Genomic DNA, 24,691 nt, shown 5'->3' with positions numbered 1-24,691 from the left:
TGGGGGGGGCAGTAGGGGGTAGGTGGGCTGGGGGTGGGTTTCAGGCAGCTTGGAAGGTGGGATATAGATCTCTAACAGGAGGGTGCTTGGGCCTCTCCCTCCCACCAGGTTATTTTAGTCCACGCCCTTCCGATTACTCATAGGGTGATTTGGGGCCCAGGGAAACGTGAGGCTTGCCAGGGCTGCTCAGTGAGTGGCTGAAGGGCTGGGACCTCAGCCTCCTTACCTGCAGGCACCACTCCTGGATGGCGCTGGCCGACAGTGGGCCCTGGATGCTCCCCTCACGCCGCAGGAATACCTCCCCTTGGTCCGTCTGGTAGAGCTGTGGCTGGCTCTGGGCCTTGGGGGTGTGCACTGTCAGGCGGATCACCTTTGGAAGGGCAACAGAGGCTTTGGCAGGTGCTGCCCCTGACAGTTGGCAGCCCCCACGCCCACCCAGGTTGCTCCTCACGGCAGGCTGATGGAGCTGGGTGCAGGGGCCACCCCCAGCCCCCCACTCCATTGCTCCCCACCCCAGCACTGCTGGGTATAGTAGCAGGGGCCGTTGTCTTGCTGAGTGATGATGGATGACAAAGCAGACCCAGAGGCCTTCCTGTCCCACAGGCCCACCTTGAGGGAGACGCCGGCCGTGGAGGTGCTGATCACAGGGATGAAGGTGAGGGTGTAGGCATTGGGAAAGACCTGGGGCTTGAAGCCCTGCAGGATGGAGTCCACCAGCAGGCGCGTGCGGTCCTCATCACGGTGGCTGCAGCGGATGCCCTGCACTAGGCCACTGTCCTCAATGCCCACCAGCAGGCTGCCGCCGTCGCTGTTGAGGAAGGCGCACACGTAGCGCCGCACATGGTGCTTGAAGGCCAGGCTCAAGTACTCGCCACTGCCCCGCTTGAACTCCATGTTGCGTGTCTCACTGCCCAGGAAGGCTCCCTGGAAGAGCCGCTCCAGGCCCACAATCTCCTGGTGCACAATGGCACTGTCAGAGCACACACCACTGGGCCGGCTCCGGGAGTTCTGCCACCGCTGGGTCTGGAGCCGGTTAGGCAAGGGGTCTGCAGGCCAGGCAGGCTGGGGGAGGCCAGACCCAGGGCTGGGGCCACTGTCCTCTTCCTGCTGGGGTAGGGGTCAAAGTGGGGCGTATGGGCTCAGGCAGAAGCCTGACCTTGAGAGACAGATTGGCAGAACCTCCAACTGCACTCCTGCCTGGGGTCCAGCCCCCATGGGCATCCTGATGCCTCCTCCCAGGATGAGGGGTCCAATTCTGCCCACCCTTCTGCAGCTACTGCTTTATCCTGCTGGAACAAGAGTTCATAGTACTGCTCCTTCTCCAGTGGGCTGGGCTCTTTCCTAGAGGGGTTGTGGGATGCCTGGGTGGACAAAGGGAGATTTCTTCTTCCCAGGGCTGGATGTTGGGACACCTGTGGGTGTCTTTTTCCACTTGGGTTACAGATAGTCCCTTGAGGCCCAGGATGGAATCACTCCAGGAGGTACCTCAGCACCCTGAGGTCCCCTGTGATAGAGCTGCAGGTCCCTGAATTGACAGGGGCACCCAGAGATCCCTTCTGATCTTCCTGAATCCCTTGCCTATCACTTTTTCGACTACTGACAAGTCCTTCTGAATCTCAACTTTCCTCTGCCCCTTCTGAGTCCACTTCCACAGATCCTCCTCTGTTCAAGGGTTTTGGGCCTGAGTATCCTCATGGCCACTTTCCTAGTCTGGGCCTCGTCAGTCAGCCCCTCACTGGTCTCCCTGCCTATAGGCTCTTCTCTTCTCATCCATCCTCCTCACTGACCCTAAATACATGCCAGATTGTCACCCTCCCCCCCAACCCTTTCCTGGCTCCCTGCTGCTGGGAGCTCAGGGTGACTGGGCACAGAGATGAGGGCACATCCATACAAGCCCTGCAGCTCCCCAGAGAAGGCAAATGTGTCGATCTCAGAAACAGGATAGAACTGTTAGAGACATGAAATCACGTGTTGAAATGTAAGTCACAGAGCTATTTTGTTCTGCAAGTTTAAACACCATGGGTTTTTCTCAAAAGAAAAAGAAAAACCAAGATGACCAGTCTCACGGAGTTACCTTCCAGCCTTTTAGCCCTGGTCTGCCTTGGTCTACAGCCCTTGGTGACCTAGCCCCTATCCTCTGGCGTAGCTTCCTTCCTCAGTACCCCCTGCAGCCTTCAGCCTGAGCTCCAGGGATACCAAATAGCTTGCCCTTCTGCAATGAAATAATCCCCTTCACCCCCGTTTTTTGGCCTATGCTGTGTCCTTCTCCCTGGATGTCCTCCCTAGTGCCTGGATTTCATTTCTCCTGAAAATTTGTCCCCAGAGAGCAGTAGGGCCCTGCTGGGCCCTCCCACAGCTCTGAGCACAGCCACCTCACCACTTTGTGACCGCTGTGTTTGGCTGTGCTCACAGAAGAGGGGCTCCTTGAGGGCAGGACCCGGGTCTTTAGTTTCTGCCTTACTCCTGGCAGAGTGGGCCTTAGTGGTCACCAACCCCTGTGTATCCTATAACCTCCCAAGCCCAGAGGCTGTAGTGCAAAAGGACCCAGGGAGGAGTCCTGCCTTTCAGCCTTCACACAAGCTTCCAGGCTGGAGGCAAACTGTAAAAGTCAGTGTCCCTCCCAGTGAAAGGCATAGTACCAGCTTCAGGCCCTGGTCATTTGAGTAGCAGCCTCCGAGTCTGCAGGTTTGTCCCTGGCTCCTCAAGGACATCCCTCTCTCCACTCTGCAGGCCATCCACACCCAGGTCTCGCCTCCCTTCCCCACCCCTCATCCCCGTGAGGCTTTGGGGATTGTTTGGGGAATGTCCCACTTACCTCTCTGTGGTTTAACTTCTCTCTCAACACCAGCTCCTTCCCCCGGGCTGCAAGCTCCTTGAGGATCAGGTGCTCCTCCAAGGCCTTGTGCAGGCGCCAAGGGAGGGAGGCCAGGGTGGCCTTGTGGGTGGCCACCTGTACCAATGCATAGGCTTTCTGTGGCCGCCTCACCACCTCGATGTGCTCCCGTGCCACCGGCAGCTCTAGCCGCTCCAGGGTGTCTCGCAGCAGGCAGGTGAGCACGGGCACTGAAAACTGGGGGTTCAGGTGGCCCACATAGAGGGTGTGCATGCTGGGAGCCTCCTCGAGGCCCGAGTCCTCAGGCAGGGACTCTTCTGGGGAAAGCTCTGGTGGGGGCTGCTTGCCTGGGGGCTCCATGAGGGACTCCACCTGTGTTTGTGCTACTCTTCCTGGGGGACAAGGGAAGAGTCTTCCTCGGAAAGGATTCCAGGATTCCTTACTGCTGGCTGCTCCTCCCAGGGCCCTGGACCCTCCACTTGGCCCAGGGCCTTCAAGGGGATTTAGGGGGACCAAAGCTTCTAGGAGGCTCACAGATTGGCAGAGCTGGGCAGGGCCAGAAAGAGGGAGGGAGGGCAGAGGGACAGCAGGAAGGGGCCTGCCACTTGCCTGAGGCCTAGGACAGGAAAGAGGAGTCAGGTAGTACTGAGCCTGACAACAGAGCCTGTGGGAAGACTGAAGGGATTTGCCCAAAATGGGGCAGAAGAAACCAGAACTCTGGACTCTCTTTCAGTGGCCCCAGGGGTCCTGTCCTCTCTCCCCAGTCCACAGGCTAGGGACTCCCAGGTGCCCTTAGGGCTTCCTACGCACTGTAAGATTATTACTGCCACCAGCCAGCAGAAAAACCTTGAATGAGGGCCTTTTGGAGAAGAGGCCGTAACTCAGGATTCTGAGGACTGGCCAGTGGCCCCATTGCTGCTTCTCTCTTCCTCTACTAAAGCCCGTGTGAGATCAGCAGGGGCTCTGAAACTAGTCAGGGTTGGGTCAGTGAGTTTTAGAGCAGAGGTTCTTTGTGGCACTCTGACAAAAGCTATGGCTCCTCCCCAGAAAAAATGGCCTTCGTGTATATGCATATCATTTGAGGAAGCTCTTGGGCCCTGAGTAAGTACTCCTGAGTCTAGACTGAGTCCTGCATCTTTGGTCCAGAGAGCAGAAGTGAGGAGGCGCAGAATGAGTATTAGAGCTGGGCCCTTGCACTCCCACCAGGCCAGGGCGCCTCACTCCTGAGCTGTGCCCATATGTACATGTGCCAGGCCCTCCACTCACCCCCACACACCCAGCCTCCAGTTTGGGTGGTAGGTACCACCAGCCTGCATCTTTTCAGACTGGATTCTCAAGGCAGTCAGAGCCTGGGGGCCACCACAACTGGGGTGGGGACATTCAGGGCAAACAAGAATAGGAAGAAAAGGGAGACCTATGACCTTCATGTCCTGATGGCTCCTGGAGGAACATGGGACGTGCCAGCCCCAAGCTCTCACAGCCCCTTGACCCCTAGCTAGCAGCTCCCAGGGGACTTAGGGGCTTGGCACAAAGGCAGCAAGAACCAAGGTTATAGGAAGTGGGCGGGGCCTGCAAAACTACCACTGTGATCTCATGAGGGTCAACAATGCCTTCTTGGCCAGCCTTAGGCAGGCAGGGTTGTGGTGGGGTCCTCTCCCACTTCCTGTGGACCCCACCACACACTGTAAGCAGAGACAGCAACCCAACCACCATGCAACTTGGCCATGGGACTCCCTCTGGGAAACTTTCAGAATCCAGTGGCTGAAGATACATATCCTCCCTCTGTAATGTCTCTCCAAGCCCCAGTGCCCACAAAGGCCACAAGTTGCCACCTCTTTCAGCCCACTGCCTGAAGCCTCCATCTCCCTTTTTGGTCACCAATCTCAGGTTCCACTGAGCACTAACAGCCCAGCTGTTCTTAGGATGGATCTGAACACACATGGTGGTGGTGGGTCCCAGGGCTCCCCAACATCAGGATCTTATCTATCTTATCTATGCTACAGATGGAAGTTGCTGTCCAGAAGAACCCTGAAAAATAGGCCAAGCATTGCCATCTCTTCTGAAGGACAAGGTTGTTACCTGCTGTTTGACAGGAACAAAGACGTGGGTGTTACATCCTTTATTAGTACAGAAATCTGTTCTTGGGTAGGTGGGGGACTTTGGTAAGTGGTTTTCATTATGCAGATGGGAGGCAGCATTTTCCCACACTGCTTCTGGAGGCCCTGGTTGGGGGGAGCGAGGAAGCTGTTTGACAGCATAGAGAAGCCTGCCTTCTTTGTGAGCAGCCATTCTGAAGATGTTACTGAATTTTTGTTTCCTGTAGGAAGTGAGGCAGAAATTTGGGCGGGGAACTCGAGCAGAGACTACAGTATGGGACAAGGCCCCAGGCACCAGATGATGGCAGTGCGAGGCTCTGGGGGAGACTGCCAGGTGCCCTCCCCTTGTTCCCCGCCACCACTCCAGGTCTGACTCAGCTCTGAGAATTATGGAACTATGGCCTTAAGTGATCCATGCTTCCCCTCTGCTCCCTCGAGCCTTTCTTGATTCTGCCATCCATCAGAAGCTCTCGTAGCAGCTGGACAGCTGAGGCTGCAGCTGTTTTGAAGTGGTTTGAGTCAAGTCATGCCGAATTGTAGGCAGGAGAGGCGCCCTGACAGAGGAAACACGTGAACACAACCACAGGCATCCTCTACTTATTTAGAGGCCTTGCTGTCACGTGTCTGCTCTGCATGAACTTTTCCAAACTGATTTGAGTGCCAAAACTTCCCCCACGCTTACTGGTAATCTCTTTAAGCCACTGTATCTCATATTTCTCTGGAGCCTTTAACAAACAGCCTCATGTGAGGTGAACATCAATTTCACTTCTTTCTCATGGTAGGAGTAAAAATTGTCTTTCATCATAAGCACTAAATATACTTACAAAATCATCTTTTAAATACAGAAATGCATTGCAATGTAATAGGGCTATTTATAGCACCTCAGGCTTTCTAACAGTATTAGGAAGTATAGGTGTTGGGCTGGCCAGTTAGCTCACTTGATTAGAGTGTGGTGCTGATAACACCAAGGCCAAGGGTTTGGATCCCCTTATTGGCAAACTGACAAATAAATAAATAAATAAAGTACAGGTGCTTTGCAGGCAGCCCAGGAAGGTGGCAGCCATGAATTCAGAGTTGTGGGACAAGGCAGCCCCTTGTAATCTCGCCAGATGTCTGTGACCTTACTTACAAACCTCATTTGGCATTGAAGGCAAAAACTTTCGAATTTAAAGTCTTTTATGAATGTGAGGGTGGGCCCAAAGATGAGGGGCAGAGAGATGCTGTGGAATGCCTCTTTCCATGTCATCTGGAACATGTCCACTTGATGGCCCACATGCCATGATCCCTGAAACCACATCAGGGAGCAGTGTCTAACTCCCCTCTTCCCCCCCCCCACTCCCATATCATAGTCATATCATAGTGCTCATTGCCCAGGGAGGCCAGGCAAGGGGCAGAGGGACAGGGAAGGGGAATGGGCTCAGCCATATATGGGAGGACAAGGATGCTAAGAAGACAAACTGGGGAGGAGAGTTGATGGACACAGCCTTTGAGGTCCTGGGACCCAGGTCAGTCCTGCTGCGGTTGTGAGCTCTCCTCTAGCATACCACCGACTGCCCATAGATTCCCCTGACTTTTGACAGGGGCCAGACCCAACCACCCACAGGGTATCTTTGTGACTCGAGTGGCTCCGGCCTAGTGTCTGTACCTGGGGCATTGCTGGTTGCTGGCCTCTATGAGCATCTGCATGGCTTTAGTATCACAGATACAAATGCACAATTGTGGTGCCTGGCTGTCCCGGCTGTGATTGTCTCTAGGCTGGAGGTTTGAAGCTGTGGAGCTTCCCTGATGGAGCATGGTGGCAAGACCAGATCCAGTGACTTGGGGTGAGTATTTGGGTAAAGGCTGCAAACAGCTGAGGGCTGGCATGAGTGGAGTGTCTGGCTTTTTTTGGCTTTGGTCATAACAAAGAGGGCAAATCACCTTCTGGCTTTTCCCAATGAGGGACTGTGGCATCTCAGGAACAGTGTCCACTTGGCCCCCAGTGCCACATCCCAGAGAAGGATCTCAGTGAGCTGCACAAAGATGTCAATGAGGAGTGCTGCAGACCCTCTTGCTCAGGACTGACAGCCTCGACAATGGAGCTAGAGTGAAGTGATGACATGGACTGCATGGCCAGCAGGCAGGAAGGAGCCAAAGAGGAGAGGGGGCACAGGGTTCCAGAAAAATTCCTCATCCTTCCTTGGATTCAGCCCTAAATGGAGCCTAGACTCACTTGTTATCTCCTAAAGTGCTTGGCGTGTTCCTCCTGATCTCCTCAGCACGTAGTCAGTGTCACCTCCCTGTCACGGTGCCGAGTGGGCACATGAAGCTGATGCCATGTAGCCTCTGTCCCCCAATCCCGCTTCTCCATATGCCTTTCCATATGTCATGGGCTGCTAGGTCCATGGAGTGGTCTCTCCTGCATTGCAGCATGTGTGCACTGGGCCTGCCTGAGGCCACTTTAACTGCTTTTGATGACTGGCTCACTAGTAGAAGACTTGGTTTTGTGAAAGAATTTCAAAAGTTGAGGATTTTTATGTTTTTGTTTTTCTTAAAAACATTAAATTCTGACCCAAAGGCTAGAGCAGTATGGGTAAGGGATTAACAAATCCTCTCTCTTCCTGCAGGACTTGACATTTGGTTACCTTTCTATTCTCCTGGAAACCAGATAAAAGTGGAACATTAATTGTTTCAAGGCAACATTACTTATGGTAAAAATGACCCCTAATTGTAAATTATCTTGACTTGGAGTTCTATGTATGAACTATAAACACTTGCTAAAAAGCCATTTGAAGGGGCTGGCCCATAGCTCACTTGGGAGTATGGTGCTGATAACACCAAGGTCACGGGTTCAGATCCCTATATAGGGATGGCCAGTTAGGTCACTTGGGAGAGTGTGGTGCTGACAACACCAAGTCAAGGGTTAAGATCCAGTCATCTTAAAAAAAAAAAAAAGCCATTTGGGCTTCCTGAGTGCAGTGACTCAACTGGGCATGTCCCCTGCAGGGACCCTAGAAGCTATCTGTGCTTATGGAGTTGTTCAAAAAGATAGCTCCCTTGGGGCATGATGCTTCTAAGCCAAGGTGAACCCAACTTCTCCCTGATATGTCTCATTCCCTTGTGCCTGGGCAACCAAGGAGAATAGGTCCTGATGCCTACCCTCCCCCACTGAAGAGGACTGCTTTATGCTGTCCTGCTGGCATGCCGTTTCATGTCTGACAGCCTTAAAGTGAGTGCCATGCCCAGTGTAGCCTGTGGAAGTCTTCAGTCTGAATGGTTAGTTGGATCTAAGACAAAGGCCCCCTGACAGAAGTTGCAGGCAGTATGATATACTGCACCCCTTATTAGCTATGTAGTTTTGGGTGAGTAACTTAACCTCTCTAAACTTTAGTTTCCCCACCTGTAAAATGGGGGAATATAATAGTTATCCTATAGGGTTGTTGTGAGGTTTAAACAAGATAATGTACGTAAACAATTCAGCACAATAAACCCTCAAAAAAAATGTTCATTAGTAAGTAATATACTCTTGCTGACAAGAGGGTAAGGTGGGTGGGTGTCATTTTGCTCCACAGGTCTGGTCTTGCAGTATGTCTGGTCTAACTATATACACCAGTGTTACCTTCAGTCCCTGTGTCTCTTGGCTTAGAAGCATCCAGAAGTTCGTTGTTAGGGTTCAGTAAAGTCCTCTTTGGGAGTACCCTGTGTGAACAGCACTGCCTATCAGACCCCAATGTCCAGAAGTCTATGGAAGATGGGGACCTCTTCTGGTGGCAGCCTTGACCCTGACTGTTTCATGGTAACTGTGGTTAGAACCCTACAATGATCAAGTGGAAAAGATATAAGTTAGTCATGATATCAGAACTAGTCACTGGTGAGAGCTGGCAGGACCCTCGGAAGTCTCCTTTTCTAAGCCCCCCATAGTCAGATTGGCCCAAAGAAGGGAAATGACCTACCCAAAGCTTCATGGCAAGAAGGTGGGCTGGCTAGAACCTTGGCCTTACAGATTACTTCTCTTCAAATGCATTCTTTGGCACTTCTTGCCTGTGTGACCTGAGTTTAAGTTTCCTCATCTATAAAATGGGTTTGTTGCAAAGATTAATTGAGATAATTCTCATTCATGTAGAGCAGTTCATGTGGCTCATAGTAAGTGATACAGAAGTGTTAGTTATTATTATCAGGTGCCCCCTATACCTTTTCCTCCTCCTCCTGTGAACCCCACACCCTCAGTATACACAGGGATGTGTGGCCCTGGACTTGAGTGCCTGGCCCCTGGCCAGTGCACGGGGCACAGTGCAGACCTGGCTGGGCTGGCCTACATCTCTCTTCATGCCACGAGGATGAGGACGAACCCAGACACTGAGCTTCTTGGAGTTGCTGACCCTAATACTGCTCCTTTCCACTGTGGCTTTGCATAGCTGCTGCACTCACTGCTTTCTAGCTGCATCAGAGGGAAGCCCTCTGAGGGCAGGGACTGGATTGATGTGATGTTTTTCCAGGGGTCCTACATCATTCTGGGGCCCCAGTGGGAATCTGGAAGATAGCCTGTTCTTCAGCAATTGCTCGAATTAGAAGGACTCTTAGGGATCATCTTGTCCAAGCTCCACATTTTATATATGGGAAAACTAAGACCAAGAGAAGGGGTGTGACCTGCTCGTTGAATGCACAGTGATTTGGCTGTCACCTGATAAAAAACATACTGGCATCTATACTGGTTTTTATTTATAAACAAATCAACATAAAATAAGACCAGATGGCAGTGGGAGCAGCTGTCCTGCTGACTTGCTTATAAGGAAGCATATGGACAGTGGAGTGCGTAGAACCAACTCCGACCTGGAGACCCTTCCCTCCCATCTACCTTAGGGCATTCTTGGCCTAAAATCATTGGGCCCAATCTTCTTCGGCAGCAGTTCTGGCTAGGGCAACGAGCTGTGCTGGGGACTCCCATTCTTACAGATGAAGTCCGGGCTGCAAAAGAGCCTAGTGGGAAAGAGAGAGGAAAGTGACAGGGATGCCTTCCTCCCTCTGCTGAGTGATGTGGTCTGTCCATTCCAAAGAGGAAGTGCTCTAGGGTAGTGTCCTCTTAAAAGGGGCCACACCTATCTGGAGAGGGCCTCTCTGGGACCAGGGCAGGGCAGTCTCCCTCCTCCTGAAACCCACTGTCTGGTGTGAGAGGAGTATTAATTAGAGGGTTTGCCCAAGTGCCAGAAACAATAAATTAACAATAAGAAAAGATCTTTTTTTAAAAAAGGTAGAAGTTTGCACCATGAGTTTGGAGTCTGGGCATCTGGTGAGAAGGCAGAAGCTGTGGGGCAATGGGGTGCCACACCAAACCCAGGAGGTGGTGAGGGGACTGGGCAGAAGTATCAGTTTGGGCTCTGTCTTCCAAGGCCCAGGGCTAGCTAGCCATGTTCTCCATCACCTGGAAGGTATTCAGTCTGAAATCCTAGTGAGAAGCTGGCCAGGCTTGAGAAATAAATAGAGGGGGACCTCAGAGCTGCGGCAGGGCTGAGGGAAAGAGCAGCGCCAGCCCTGGGCCCCACACTCTCCCTTCCTCAGTCCTTCATGGAAGGACATATCATGGCAGGAAGGGGTAGTAGGGGCAGCTCCACATAGCCTCCTGGAGTCCTGAGGTGGCCCAGAAATCTGAGGCGCCTGGCCCTCCTTTCTGGGAGAAGAATGCCCCCATCCGCTTGACTGCTCAGTTGTCTAGGCTGTGTCTCCCCATTCAGAACTTGCCCTGCTTCAGCCGGTCAATGTGGTAGCAGAGTTTGAGTGCGGGCCCCAGCTTCAGACCCATGTACTTCATCATCACGTCACTGCGCAGCAGAAGCAGGGCCTTGCCATCGATCTCCTGGGGGAGTGGGAGGTGGGCAGAAGTGGAGGGGGAGGTGCCATCAGAGGCCTGGCTGGTCCAACCACCCCAGGTTCTGATTAAAGGCCACCCATGGATGTGCCAACCACATGGAGTCCATTCAACCTGCTGTGACACTGAGGCCTACCTATTTGCCTCACCTTTTGTCCCTAAGCATCCCTCTTCCCCAGACATCTAATGCTGAACCCACCAGGTTAGGCTCTTCACACATTTGTACCATTTTCCTTTCTCTGCCGGAGAGGCAGTTTCCCCACCCTCTCAAACATCTGAGAACCAGCTCAACTCTGCCTCTTCCAGGAAGCCTCCCCAGTCAGTATAGCTGTTTTTATATTGTCACAGGCTGTTTTTTGACTCTCAACTGTTATTCTGAGTCATCATCTTTCCTGAGCAGCAGAGACCCCTCTGTGTGAGCTAGGCACAAAGTGGGCACTTCCTGAGCAGCTGTGAGATCTTCAGACCTGGTCTAAATGCCCCCCTACAAACCCATCTGGTGTGAAAGACTGAAATGATCAATGAAAGGTAGCAGACTTGTTCTGAGTGCTCATGGGGAGAATAGCACCAAACAGCAGGGGTTACCAGGACGCAGGTTTGAGCCCCAAATCAGGAGCATGGCCACAACAGGTGATCAGGAGCAATCCCTGAGCCGTGGAGACAAATGGTCACTTGAAGACATGTTAGAGGCTCATGGTAGGGCAAGTAGATGAGGGGGACTGATGAGATTGGAGAGGTGGGAGTCACTTGGCAAGGGGCTCTTTCACTTGCGCTGAGACTCCTGATTCTCATGGCAAGGCAGGCAGATGAGAGAGCAAGCACTCCTGGGAAGAGAGGTTGAGATCCCTGTCCCTGCAACGGAGCCCCCAGGCCACAAAACCAAGAGGAATGTGGCTGAATCAGATTCTATACTAAAAGAGTGAGTTGAATATAGTGCCCAGTGAAGTCTGTTTGAGACCCAAGATTCTGTTTCTAAATTTTTACAGTGTCTCTTCTTTTCAGTTTTAGGAGACGTGGAACAAATATATAGCCCATGCCCTTTAAGAGTCTACAAGGTACAGAAGCAAAACTCCCAATGAACATGGGAAAGATCAGGCAGGTACACCTACGTGTTTGCGAAAGAGGTCAGCGTGGGGTCCAAGCTGAGGATCAGCTTCCCGGATAAACTGCATCACGTCCTCGACTGTCCAAGAGGAGGGGTCCTGGCCACTCAGTCGAGAGGCATCTCGGCTTTCCAGGTATCGATCCGACCCTGCAGTATAAGAGGGCACCTACCATAATGGGTGGGGACTAGTTTCTAAACCCCACCGTTCTACCTTGGCACATCTCCATGGCCTTACAGGCAATGCTCACAATGGTGCTAGAGCATGAGTAGAGGAACTGGAGGAAGCCTGGGGAGGAGAGTTTTTCCACAAAGGGAAAGTCGAATCTTTGTTTTTCAAGGGTAGAACTGATTTCTGGAAATGGTCAGAAGGAACTGTGCATTGAGGCTGTGATTGAGCCTACACCTGAGACAGTGGTACCAATGAGGAAAGAGGACTACTTGGGTTCAGTGGGGGGCTGTGGGTGGGGCTGCTTTTGCCTTGGCTCTGGGGAACATTTCTGGTAGCTAGGTAAACTAGAATCAAATCTTTGGGGCATAGGGAGAAAAAAAAGTGGTAGTCCTCTTCCAAGGCCTGGAGAATAGCTGACCTTGCTATAGCCAGATACACTAAGGCAAAAAGACAGTTTTTGCTTTGGCTGCCTGGAATCTCAATGTTAATTTAATCCTCTGCTTAGAGCATTTATTTCAATCTTGGCAGAAATATAGCTCCTCCCATTTCCCCCATGCTATTTGGGATCTCTTGTTTTGATCATCACCTGCCACAGATCTCTTACCTTTGCCTGGATTGTGCCTCCTTCTTTCCCTTCTATTTCTCCTTTTCTTCTGGCAAACTCTTAACTTAGCTAAGCAGGTCTTAGCTTCAAGGACTAGCTCCCTTATGAAACTTTTCTGGTCTAATACTGAAATACATGGTCTCAGAAAGCATTTAGTGTATCTCTTGGTTACAGCTCATTCTATACACATTTCCACCCATCACATTACCCTAGTAACATGTTCTCCATAAAACAGCCAAAGGAACCTTTAAAAAGCAGTAATTGAATCATGTCAATCTCCTCTAAAAACTCAATGCAATGGCCTCCCACTGCACATGAAATGAAATCTGAACTCCTTACCATGGTCTACGAGGGACTCCATCATCTGGTCCTTCCTACCTCTGGCCTCATTTTACACTTCAAACTCTCCCTGCAACCTGCCCCTTACTCGCCATGCTTCAGACACACTGGCCTTCTTCCTATTTCTTGAATAGGCCAAGCTTTTTATCCTTTGATTTGCGATTTCCTGTCTCAAATGCTCTTTTTCCAGATCTTTTCATACCTGACTCCTTCTCAACATTTGGGTCTCATCTCAAATATCGATTCCTCAGAGAGGCCTTCCCTGATCTCCTCCTAAAAGTACTCAATTACCCCCAAAGTCACTCTGAATCCAATTACCCTAGTTTTTTCTTTTTCCATAGTGCATATCACTACCTAAAATAATTCCATGCATTCATTTATTTTATGTTTATTATCTGTCTCCTCCCTATAAAATGTAAGCTCTATCTTGTTCCGTGCTATGTCTCCAACACATAAAAGAGTGCCTGGTTCACTACAGTAGATGTTCAAACATGTTTGTTAAGTGAATGAATGATCATATATAATGGTCACTTGTGTGTGTCTCCCTGATCAGAGGCAAGGACCTTGCCTTGCTCATGTCTATATCCTCAGCACCTGGAAATGCCCTGCCACACGAGCTCCTAGTGGTAGAGCTAAAATACACTTATGAAAGTAGAGGGCCTACTTTCTATCTCCTGCAAAAGCTAAGAATCTCTTCCGGTTTTTCTTCATTGTGGGTCCCAAGTCTAAAAGTCAAAGCACACCTTGCCTGGCCTGGCCCAGCCCAGCCCTTGCTTTCTGGGGAAGAGATTCTAGCATATTGTCTTCCAAGCTTGTAGTCAGGCATTGACCAGACCAGGGAAGAAGTGTGCTAGAGCAAGCAGGGGTGAATAGAGCCATAGAAATCCTGATGGCTTTTTAGATGTGTCAGTAGACAGGAAGTTGGAAGTAGCTCTGTGAGCCAGTCACTTCTCCCTTCCCTAAAAGTCCACTATGATGCTAAGAGAGAAACCCACTGCAGAGACTCTGGAGAGTAGAGAGAAGATATGGGGAGAGAATGTATATGCATGAATGTGTCCTTCTTGGACCATCTTAGCTAATTCCTCTGATCATGGGCTAGGAATCATATATACACACACATATATGATAGTGTGTGTATTAATAGTATTTGTGTCCCCCCAAATTTGAATGTTGAAATCCTAACCCCCAGGGTGATGGTATTAGTAGGTGGGACCTTGGGGCACAGCCCTCATGAATGAGTATTTTTATAAAAGAGGCCTGAGAGAGGTCCCTCACCCCTTTGCCCATGTAAGGTTATAGTGAGAAGACGACCATCTATGTACCAGGAAGTGGGTCATCATCAGACACCAAATATACTGGTGCCTTGATCTTAGACTTCCCAGCCTTCAGAATTGTGAGAAATAAATTTCTGTTGTTTATATGTCACCCAGTTTACAGTACTTTGTTGTAGCAGCCTGAATAGACTAAGACAATTACCATATATGATACTATTATATATTTATGTGTTTGTCTATTAGTCTATTTCCATTAGAATATAAACTCCATGAGGGCAGGTGGTGAGAATGTGCTAATTTATATGGCAGTCAGGAGGGATATCTCTGAAGTGATGACATTTGAACAAAGACCTGAGGCAGAAGAGCAATTGGCATGTTTAAGGTTTAGGGCCGGCCCGGTGGTGCACCACTACAGTGCGCCGCTTGGGAGTGTGGCGGCGCTCCCGCCGAGGGTTCGGATCCCACATACAGACCGGCCGCTCACTGGCTGAGCGAGGTGCAGGCGCAACACCGAGGGTTGCGATCCCGTTGCCGGTCCCGGTCCGGTATGGGCGCGACACTGAGGGTTGCGATCCGTTGCTGGTCACGAAAAAAGACAAAAAGGAAAAAAAAAATTGTTTGGGCCGGCCCGGTGGTGCACTGCTACAGTGCGCCGCTTGGGAGCGTGGTGGCCCTCCTGCCGAGGGTTCGGATCCCACATACAGACTGGTTCCCGCTCACTGGCTGAGCAAGGGGCGGGCGCAGCACCGAGGGTTGCGATCCCGTTGCCGGTCCCGGTCCGGTATGGGCGCGACACTGAGGGTTGCGGTCCGTTGCCGGACACGAAAAAAGACAAAAAGGAAAAAAAAAAAAAAAGGTTTAGCAGGAGGGCTGATGTGCTGAAGCAGGGTGAATGTGGGAGAAAGTGGTGAGACATAATATCTGAGAGAGGTGTGTGTGTGTGTTGAGGGGGAGGAGGGAAGTGATGGTGCAGATAATAGAGGATCTTGTATGCCACTGAAAACCATTGGCTTTTCTGAGTGAAATTGTTAGGTTTTGAGCAGAGGAGTGACATGAACCAACTTACAATGAAAATAATCACTCTCAGTCTGTATTGATAACAGACTTTAGGGGGGCAAGGATAGAAGCAAGGGAGACGTTAAAAAGGAAGCTATTATAATAATTCAGTTTGGCTGGTTAGCTCAGTTGGTTAGAGCATGGTGCTAATAACACCAAGGTCCAGGGTTCTATCCCTGGACTGGTCAGCTGCCAAAACCAAACAAAACAAAAATAACAACAAACACCAAAAATAATAATCCAGGCAAGGGACAGCTGCAGCATGTGCCAGGATGGTAGTGGTGAAAAAGTGGTCTGATATAATGAACACTATTGAATAAATTATAAAGAATCCCCACACTGTAGGCTCAGGAACTGAGGCTCAGAGCAGTGAAGCGACTTACCCAGGACCACAGAGCTAGAGAGGAGACAAGTTAGTGCCCTGTCTTTGTCTTCTATTCCCATTTCTCCAGATGGCCTGAACCAGGGTTCTCCCCACCACTACCTCATGTGTACAGCTGCCAGATGCTCTTCAAGGAAGGTTGATTGTCTCAGTCTGAGAATGACTAAGGCAGGTGAGGCACATCCTCAAGAGGTCGGACTAACAAGCTCATGCCTAATCATCCTGGATTAATAAGAGAAGGACAGACTTGACATCTACATTCTTTGAGACAAAAAATTTGAGGGTCAATCAAATAGAATCCTCTCATAGCCTTAAGGATTTCTTCAGGGTCAAAGGAGACTTGACCAGGCAGAGAGACTCATGATGTGTTCCAGAGGAAGAGTGGAGATGCCTAGGAGTCAACAGTACTATTGGAGGCAAGTGCCACGAGAAGCAGCCTATCGTGAAGTACTCCTATCAGAAATAGGGCCTTAGGGAAGGTAAAAATAACAGTAACTTCCCTCATACCTGGGGAATGATTTAGTTTCCAAAATGATTCCGTGTCCTTTCTTTCATTTGATCCTTTTAATATTCCTATGGAAAGACCAGCTTGGTGTCATCATCTCCACTTTGCACACGAGGAATATTTTGCGTATGAGAAAGACCTGAGACATAAGATGACTTACCCAATTCTCAAGGCAGGGGGCTGAGGCTAGAGTCGGCTCTCAGTTCTCTCTCTACATGAGAGCTCTTTATATACTCCATTTTGCCACCTCTCTGGGGTTAAAGTGGGGGAAGGGGCACCACAGACTTCTTCCCCCGTTTCAGCCTTCATGAAAGCTCTCTCCTCTGAAGTCACTTCTTTTCATTGCAGGCCTTGCTAATGGAGTCTTCTTCTTTCACACCTCACACATCCCTGGGCTGGGGGAGGCCAGAGTAGGCATGGCGAGGTGGCACTTTCAAGGATCCCCATTGCTACTTCTAGACCATCCTCCTATGAAAGCTCATGTTCTTCAGAGGCTGAACATGTACCCAACCATCTGCTCTTCCTGGTACTGTTGTCTACTGATCTCTGGGTTTCTACCCCTTGTTAAATGAAGACTTTTGGGTACTTAAGCTCACTACCTTCTGTTTCATCCCAATTCCTGCCATAACCCTCAGAGGTAATCCATTCAACTAACAGGCCTCCAATGACTTTCGCCTCTATTCAACTTCAAGTATCTACTTCCCAGGTCACTGTCTGGTTCTTGCCATCACTTAGAAAAAAATCCACTTCAGAATTTTAAATATCCCACTCCCCGACCACAACCTCCCATCTTTCCAACTCCACTACAACTATTACACCACAAAGTTCTTTAGCATATCAAACTTTCAGTCTCTCCCACCCTTCAGCCTTACTTCCTTCCCCCCCCACCGCCCAGATCTAGTGGTTAATGATGTAAAGTGCTCTCCCTCCAGCTCCACTGACTTCTTTACATACTCTCCCTCTACTTCCCCATTCTTGCCCTATTAGCTTGGTATAAAACCTTAATTCTTACACTGTCTTTTCTCATCCCATATCTAGGTTGCTAAGAGCCACAGAGGAAAACCATAGTTCTTGCAAAGTGGCAAACTAGTCTCCGAGCATAGCTGGGCTCCTGATGTTTCCTGCAAACCATTCTCTTCTCCTTGATCTATTTTCTCCCATCTTTGTGACTAGTCCAATCTTTCAGCACTCTGAAGCTCTTCTCTACTCAGCCCTTTCTCTATTCACTGATGGACACAGTTGTTAAGAAAAGCCATGCCTCCTTCTGGCTTAAGACTGATCCATCTGTCTATACCCTTGATCCTTATTCTTTCCCACCACTCCAAGACCTTACTTTCTCTTCTTTCCTGTATTCTTAATTTCTTCTTCTTGGAAGTCTCAGGTTGTCTGCTGACAAACATGCCCAAAGTGCTCCCACTCTAAAAGACCTTCTTATGACTTACAGTCCCTCTCAATACCATCTTTCTTTTTTCCCAAACTCCCCTTGATATCCTCACCCACTGCAATCTTCTCTTGCCAACCTCTGCCACCACCGAAGCTGCTCTTGCTAAGATCACCAATTACCTACTAATTGCAAATCCAATAAATGTATTTCTCAGTCCCTATTTTATGGAACTTTGTTGTGCTGTGCTGTCCTTAAAATACTCTCCACACCTCTGGCCACCACAATATCAAATTCTGTTTCTCCTCCTTTAAATGCTCCTTTGTCTCCCTGGTACAGGCTCTTCTTCCTGTTCCCACCTCTTGAACTCTGTTGGTTCCCAGGACTCTATCTTTGGTAAACTGTTCTTTTCAATTCTACACATTCTTCTGGGAAGTGGGTATCATCCACCCTACAGTTTCAACTATTATCTATATGCTGATGACTTTTAAATATTTAACTTTAGCTCAGTACTCTTCCCTGAGAATCAGACCTGTAAAACCACTGCCTGCTAAATGTCACCTAGAAGACCCATGGGCTCCCTCCCCTTCTCTTCCAGGGTTGGTTTTCTCTCTTAGTGAATGGCACCACCATCTATCCAGCCACCACATCTAGAAACCTGGGAGACATTCCCAACTCCCTCCTTCCTCACAATCCTCAAATCTGACTAAATTTACCTTGTGAATTGTTTTAAAATCCATTCTCTCTTCTCCAAACCTTCTAACCACTGCCCTAAATCCAGGCCTTTATCACTTCTGGTCTGGCCCACTCTAGTAACCTCCTAAGTGGTCTCTCTAGTTTTGTCCCTCCTCAAATCCATGCTCAACACAGTAGTCAATGATCTATTCAAAACACAAATCGGTTTATGGCTTGCCTCTAATTAAAAGTCTTTGGTAGCTTCACATGGCCTACAAAATCAACTCCAAACTCTTCAGCATGCTACTTAATCTCTTCTATGATATAAGTCCTGACCTTTCCATGCTTTTCTCTTTGAAGTCCCAGTATTATGTTTTATGCTTTAGCAATACCAAACTGCATGCAGTACAATCTGTACTATTTCTTATCCCATTGCTCTTGTTCACATTGTCCTCTCTTCTTGGAAAGCTCTTCCTCCTCTACCACTCCTGATATGGCCATTCATACAGTCTCAGACAAGGTGTCACTTCCTAAAGAAGCTTCCCTTTAACACCAAACTTGGGTTAGATGTCCCTTCTTCCAGTTTTCATTCTACTAACAGCATATCTCTGTCATTGCACTCAAGACTTTGTTTTATAATATCTGTTTAAGTGTCTCTCCTGCAAGACATTGAGGATAAAAAGTGATTGATTTTTGTAGCCACATGCTAAACACTGATGGCATTCGAATAAATGCCTAATGGATAAATGAATGAATCCTTCCCTTTCATCTGTAGTACTTTGGATCTTAGTTTCTATCATTCTCAAGCCAATCCCAGAGCTCCAATTACCTCCAAGGTGCCTAGGCAGGCACAACAGTAAGCCTAGCCCCCAGTCCTACCACTAGGCAGGGGGCAATGGAGCTAGGTCTTGACTGGCCTCCTAGAACTCAGGAAAGAAGGGAAGGAAAGAGTGAGGGAGGGCTGGAGGTCCAGAACTCTGGAAAGCTTACCCCTGGAGCACAGCCTGCGCACAGCTGAGGCCGTGTTTGGTGGGAGGCCACAGGATGGAAGCAAGGGCCGGTACCCAGGAGCTCGAAGATTTTGGGAGGTGCTAACAAGGTTGGTGGGATTCAAAGTGGAGTCCATTGTGTCTGAGTGTGGCTCCACGGACCGGGCCAGACTATTCCCCAGGACAAAGGTTTCACCTGGAAATCAGTAAAATCAGGGTTAGAGCAGGGACTAGTTTGGAAGAACTGCCAGGGTGCTAGCTCCCAGGTACCTCTTTGAATGGAACAAGAGGCAGCAAAACAGAAAACTCTGGGCTGAAACTCAGGAGGCCTGTGTATCAGTCATGGCTCTGGATCTCACTAGATGACCTAGATCAAGCTTTCTGATAGAGGTTTGGGTAAGTAATCAAAAAATGGAGCACAGAGGTATGGGTAAGTAATCAAAAAATGCAGCAAATGACAAATGATCGGAGGTGGGGCAAAGGGTCAGTAAGGCAGGTGGGTAAGTAAGGAGGCAGGCAGAAAAGAAAATCTAAGAAGCACAGAGGAGAAAAAGTTTAGACAAGGCTCTGGCTTGCCTGGGCATAGTTAAAACACTCATTTCGGGAAGCAAAGAGAAATGAGGGTGCGAGCAGACAAGTTGCTGAGCACTCATTACGAGATAAAGAGCTTAGAGAGCACAGTGGGGTGCAAAGAGTTGGCTCAATCTATCTGAAAATGGGGGAAGGGTAAAAGGTGGCAGCTGTTGGTGGAATGTGATGCCCCTAGTCCTTGTCTTTTTCTTTGTAGGTGAGGCAAGAAGGGTCTGGTTAAAGCTTGCTTCCTCTTATCTGGTAGTTGAATCAGAGGGATGTAAATTGGAACTGAATTCGCAGGAAAGGTCATGCCCCAATCCCAAAAGATCTTCCTGACTGCAGACTCACAATGAACAATGCTACCAGTCTCTGAATTCTGCTACCAGTAGGTTTCTCTCAGTTCTTAGTGACAGTATGCCATTTAAGAATTCTGAGTTCTATTTCTTTGAGAAATCTCTTTCTCGCAGCTACACTCATGTGCACACTACCCTTCTCACGTATCCATTCTTTGAGAATCCTGGGTAGGCCTAACTTCCATTACCTAAATGCAGATCAGTTTTGGATGTCAAAGCTGGGAATATTTAACAACTTGCCTTTGACTGTACCAACTCCATCAGGCCCAGTCCAGACTCTCACTGCAACAATCTAACTGCAAGTAAGGATGCCTTTTTCTGTTTTCATTGATTCTGATGCTGAAAGAAAACAATCTAGTGCAGGTTCAGTAAGAAGTTACTGCTGAAGAAAAGGATCAACCAGAAGGTCACAGATATGGCTGCAGGGACCAGAGGGTCTGGGGTCCCCACAAGGAGTATTTGAAAATCAGGTATCTTTTTGCCCTGCTTACATATCATATAAGCAATGCTCACTTGGGTGCAGAAGTAGAAATGGGGGTGGGGGGAAGGAGAGTGGGTGAGTGGTCACTTCCCTGAGCACATTCTCTAGAACTAGCACTTTTATCAGAAGTGATTCTGTTGAGACTATGATGAAAAGACAACAGAGAAGGCAGTATGGGAACAAGACTTGTGTAGAAGATCAGAATGGGGCACCTTTCAGATGTGCTCTCCCAACAACAGACAGCACAGACCCCACACCGATAGCACACCCTCTCCACTCCTCTGCTCAGGACACAATCTGCCGTACTCTTTTAAAGTACCTTTCCTTCCTCTCTCAACAATGACCTACCTCGCTATGTTTGGGCCGAGCTTTCCTTCCCTCCCTCTTGTTCTGTGTCCTGGGCTCCAGATTAGAGATGCTGAGTTCCATTCACTCTTTAACCTCTCTCGGAAGTGCTTTGTCACTGATCCGGCCACGTGGCATCCACTTTCTCACTGTGGGTCTGGTATGTTAACTAAGAAAGTTATTTTCCAGCTTAGGTAGAAACAGCAGGAACTTGAATTGACTTGCTAGACTGGCAGTGCTAGAAGAATTAGGGCCACATGCCAACAGAAAGAATGGATGACCAATCACCAGGGAGCAAATTTCTCAATCTGTAGCCTGAAACTAAACCTTCCTGCTGGCAAGGGAGATTTATGTTAGGGCTTTGCTGCCAGATTCACACTGGGAGGTGTACTGGGACTTCACAGTGGCCCCACATGCAGTTTGGAGCTCAGAAGGGGAATCATGAACCACCTTTTTCTAGGGATAAGGATCCAGAGGAAAGAAGGGAAATCCTAGAGATAGAAGACAAAATCCTGAAGAGAGAATAAAGATGAAAGGAAATAAAAAAAGTCCCAAATGTGGCAAAGGTAACAGAAAACCAGATCTCTGGATAGTAGGTGCCAGGCTTGCAGGTCTAAGTTGCTTGCCCTGCCCCCCCTCTAAGCCCAGACCCCATCTCAGCTCCTACCTGGTAGGTACCTGTCGTGGCTGTGGCTGTACTCTGTGGCAGTGAGTGAAAATTGAGTCTGTGTAAAGGGCTGGTTGCCAAACAGATTGTCACTACGAAGGTTGTGGCAGAGTTTCTCCAGGAAGCGGAGGACGTGGGTGATGCTACTGACTGCTGGGAGGTTGAGGGTGTGCTGTTCCAGGTCAAACACGGCTGTGGAGTTAAGTAAACAGGGCCAAGCACATCAGCCTGACAGTGCAGTGTGCTGCAGCCCTGGGCAGGAGGAGGCCAGCCCACTGCTTGTCTCAGATTTACCTGGTTACACACAGGCAATCTGTGTCCCAGGTTTCCTCCCTCCCTCCCTTTCCTCCCTCCCCTGAGGGCTTTGATTTTTGTCTCCAACTCCAAAGGCCTTGCAATAATGGGAGTGGCCAGGCCAGGTCTGTGGCACCCAGGGCTCTGGAATGATTTCATCCAACTTGTGAAAACAACTGTGAACATAAGTCTATCAGCTCCATCACTTGGCTGGGCCTCCTCCAGGATATCTGTTCATTTAGGGTGCTATTTTCACAAGAAGTGCCTAAGAACAGAGGAGCTGGGCAGCAGAGTATCGCCACTGCCAGCAGTGGTTTGGACACGCAATTTCCAACCTACATAAGGGCACTAGAACTTCAGCAACACTTAGAACTATTTCATACTTGGTTTTATTTTACTTCCTATCTATTTTTATTAAAAAAAAAATCAGTATAATCCCTAAAAAACAAAAGGCCTGTGTATTTGTCTCTGAGGGTAGCAAGGAAATGGAGATTTGGGGAAACAGGTCACTCTCAGGAACCAATTTTGGGGCAGAGGAAGAACTCTAGAGGGGATATAGATGATAGCTGCTAAAGAGAGGCAGTAAAGAAGACCAGGTCCCTGCAGACTGCTGCGCAGAGGAAAAGGAGAGACCAGTGAGTATCCTGGGCCTCAGAAGGGACATAAGGCTTAACTTCCCAGGCAGTTCCCAGTGTTCTATGATAATTCTCTTCCTGTCTTCCCCCATCCTCCACGCAGCCAATTACTCCCTAGTTTGGGCTCCCATACCACCCTGTATGCACTTCTCTATTATAACACTTCTTAGAGTTGTTTCTATTCTTTCTTTTCCACTGGTGCAGAACCCGAGCCTGTCATCTTCTGTTCTCTCCCTCTCCTGGCCAGTGTGTGTGGCAATAATCTGTGACATACAGTAAGGGCTCAATAAATGTTTGCTAAAAGAATAGTTTGGTTGGCTGGCCAGGTAGCTCAGTTGTTTAGAGCACAGTGTTATAACACCAAGGTCAGGGTTTGTATCCCCATACCAGCCAGCTGCCAAAAAAAAAAGAATAGTTTGGTTATTTATGGGGTTTTCCATGTCAGTTGGTTATTGCAACTTATTAGGGAGGAGGGGCAGGTGATTATGGCACAGCATTACTGTTAAGTCTGAAAGGCTCTAGGTCAAGTCTTCATAGGTTTGGTGGGTAAAGAATAGGGTTTTAGACTTAGGAAAACTGAAACAAAAGCAAGGCACAGCAGAAAAAGTGAATATTCTCAGTGAGAGCAGAAAACACTGCTGTTGAATCAAACTCTCATAGCAGGAAAGAAAGAGGGAATGACTCTTACTACTCTTCCCTGTGATTCAATTCCCTTGTATTGGGCTGGGCTTAGGACTGGAAGCTAAGGAGTCAAAGGAATGATTTTGACAGGTGGGAGACTGTGGTATTCTGGAGAAACTCTCCTGTTGCCACAACATAGCCCTCTCTGGATTCTTTCTTTGGAGATGCCTTTAAAGCAACACACTCATATATTTTCTGTATGGAAAAGATTAAGCAGATAGACAGGAGAGGAATCTGTTTAGAGGCTCAGTTAAGCAGAGTCTGCATGGGTGTTCTCTATGGCAGAGGTATGCATAAGGCTCAGAGGGGCTCTAGGAGTTGGAAATGAGGACTCTGAGGAATGGAATACCTTCATATTTCTCCAGAGCCTATAGGTGTGAAGCAGAAAACAGGAAGTCTTGTCAGAAATCAGCCAGTTGAGAAGGCCTGCCCCTCTGGCTAGGAGGCCATAACAGCCCAAGGGTGCTTACCTGAGATAACCTCACCACCATGGCCTTGTTTGAGGAAGCTGAAGACAGTTTTCTGGTAATAAGCACAGTCGATGCAAGCCTGGACAGCTTGTTGCAACACCACAGAGGCACGGGCAGGCCCAAAATGGTCAGGGAGTTGCTGGACCTTCTTCTTATCTAAGTGGGGGCCTGTGCTGCCGTTCTTGTTCAAGTAGATACAAACTACAGGAGACAAAGAATCAAAAAAGCTTAAAGAGTCTCCAGGGTAGAGATGTTAGGGAGAACAGTGCTCTCTTTCATCTTTTACACCCTGGGCTGTGGTCCTTAGTAGGATTCCCAGCAGCTAGCTGGTGAAATATTTGGTGGGGGTTAGACGGTGGGGGCTGAGCCCAGCAGCTGCCAGCCCAAACTGCATGACCAAAGGCTTGGGGAACACAGCCTGTTGGGAGAACAGCCCAGACCAAAAGTCAAGGCATAGAATTTGCACTTTGTCTTCTGTGCGCTGAAGAGAAAATCTAAACGACTTCCCAGATGTACGTACTTTCATTTTCTGTACTTGGTTGCCTCACATATTCTTTGTACCTCTCACCTTATATGTGTTAGGAGCTGTGGGGCCATGGCAATATTAGCAAGAGTGTTCTCGTGTGTGTGTATGTTTGGCAGTGGACTTAGAATGGTTATACCACTGGTCAGTTGCCTTGCTTTCAGTTCCAGGCCTTAGAGTCCCTTTGTTATCTTCTACATCAACACTTAGGCCCAAAGAAAGTAGTAAAAAAAAATTGAAATAAAGAAAAAAACTGAAAAGGACCTGAGAGTCCCATCTATACATTTGTTTGTTTCAGTAGTTTCTTCTGCCAAGACAGCTGAGCTCTCTCCTCATTGCTGCCCTCCACCTGGCACCGTGGTGGGGAAGTCATAGAGTGGGCACAGGAGAACGAGGCAGTCCTAAACAGAGTTGTTTCC

General features: G+C 49.0%; 2 protein-coding genes and 1 non-coding gene across 5 annotated transcripts in view; 1 reads left to right on the top strand and 2 right to left on the bottom strand.

Annotated features, from left to right (window-relative positions):
* Positions 1 to 3,193, bottom strand: part of SLFNL1 (schlafen-like 1) — a 5,652-nt gene extending 2,459 nt beyond the window's left edge. The window contains exons 1-3 of the mRNA XM_008580656.1: positions 2,816 to 3,193; positions 610 to 954; positions 227 to 370 (exon numbers count right to left, since the gene is read on the bottom strand). Of these exons, the coding sequence (XP_008578878.1) occupies positions 227 to 370; positions 610 to 954; positions 2,816 to 3,193 (867 nt within the window). The remainder of the gene's footprint in view (positions 1 to 226; positions 371 to 609; positions 955 to 2,815) is intronic.
* Positions 3,194 to 9,605: 6,412 nt separating this feature from the next.
* LOC103596891 (polycomb protein SCMH1) overlaps positions 9,606 to 24,691 on the bottom strand; it is a 32,227-nt gene continuing 17,141 nt past the window's right edge. Inside the window, exons 3-8 of one of the 3 annotated variants that reach the window (XM_008580653.1) lie at positions 23,750 to 23,950; positions 21,670 to 21,861; positions 19,252 to 19,446; positions 11,881 to 12,023; positions 10,645 to 10,759; positions 9,606 to 9,885 (exon numbers count right to left, since the gene is read on the bottom strand). In XM_008580653.1, the coding sequence (XP_008578875.1) occupies positions 9,692 to 9,885; positions 10,645 to 10,759; positions 11,881 to 12,023; positions 19,252 to 19,446; positions 21,670 to 21,861; positions 23,750 to 23,950 (1,040 nt within the window). In that variant the 3' untranslated portion in view covers positions 9,606 to 9,691. Of the gene's footprint in view, positions 9,886 to 9,908; positions 10,760 to 11,880; positions 12,024 to 19,251; positions 19,447 to 21,669; positions 21,862 to 23,749; positions 23,951 to 24,691 lie in introns of those variants that run through there. The other 2 variants (XM_008580655.1, XM_008580654.1) reach the window with 2 other exon arrangements.
* On the top strand, positions 15,433 to 15,506 carry TRNAI-AAU. The gene has a single exon. It is a non-coding gene; the product is annotated as a tRNA-Ile (tRNA).

Source organism: Galeopterus variegatus, unplaced genomic scaffold (genome assembly GCF_000696425.1).
Source record: "Galeopterus variegatus unplaced genomic scaffold, G_variegatus-3.0.2 Scaffold2141, whole genome shotgun sequence".
Classification (NCBI taxonomy): Eukaryota; Metazoa; Chordata; class Mammalia; order Dermoptera; family Cynocephalidae; genus Galeopterus; species Galeopterus variegatus.
The sequence above is the reverse complement of the archived record's forward strand: the minus strand, read 5'-3'. Positions and strand labels throughout refer to the sequence as shown.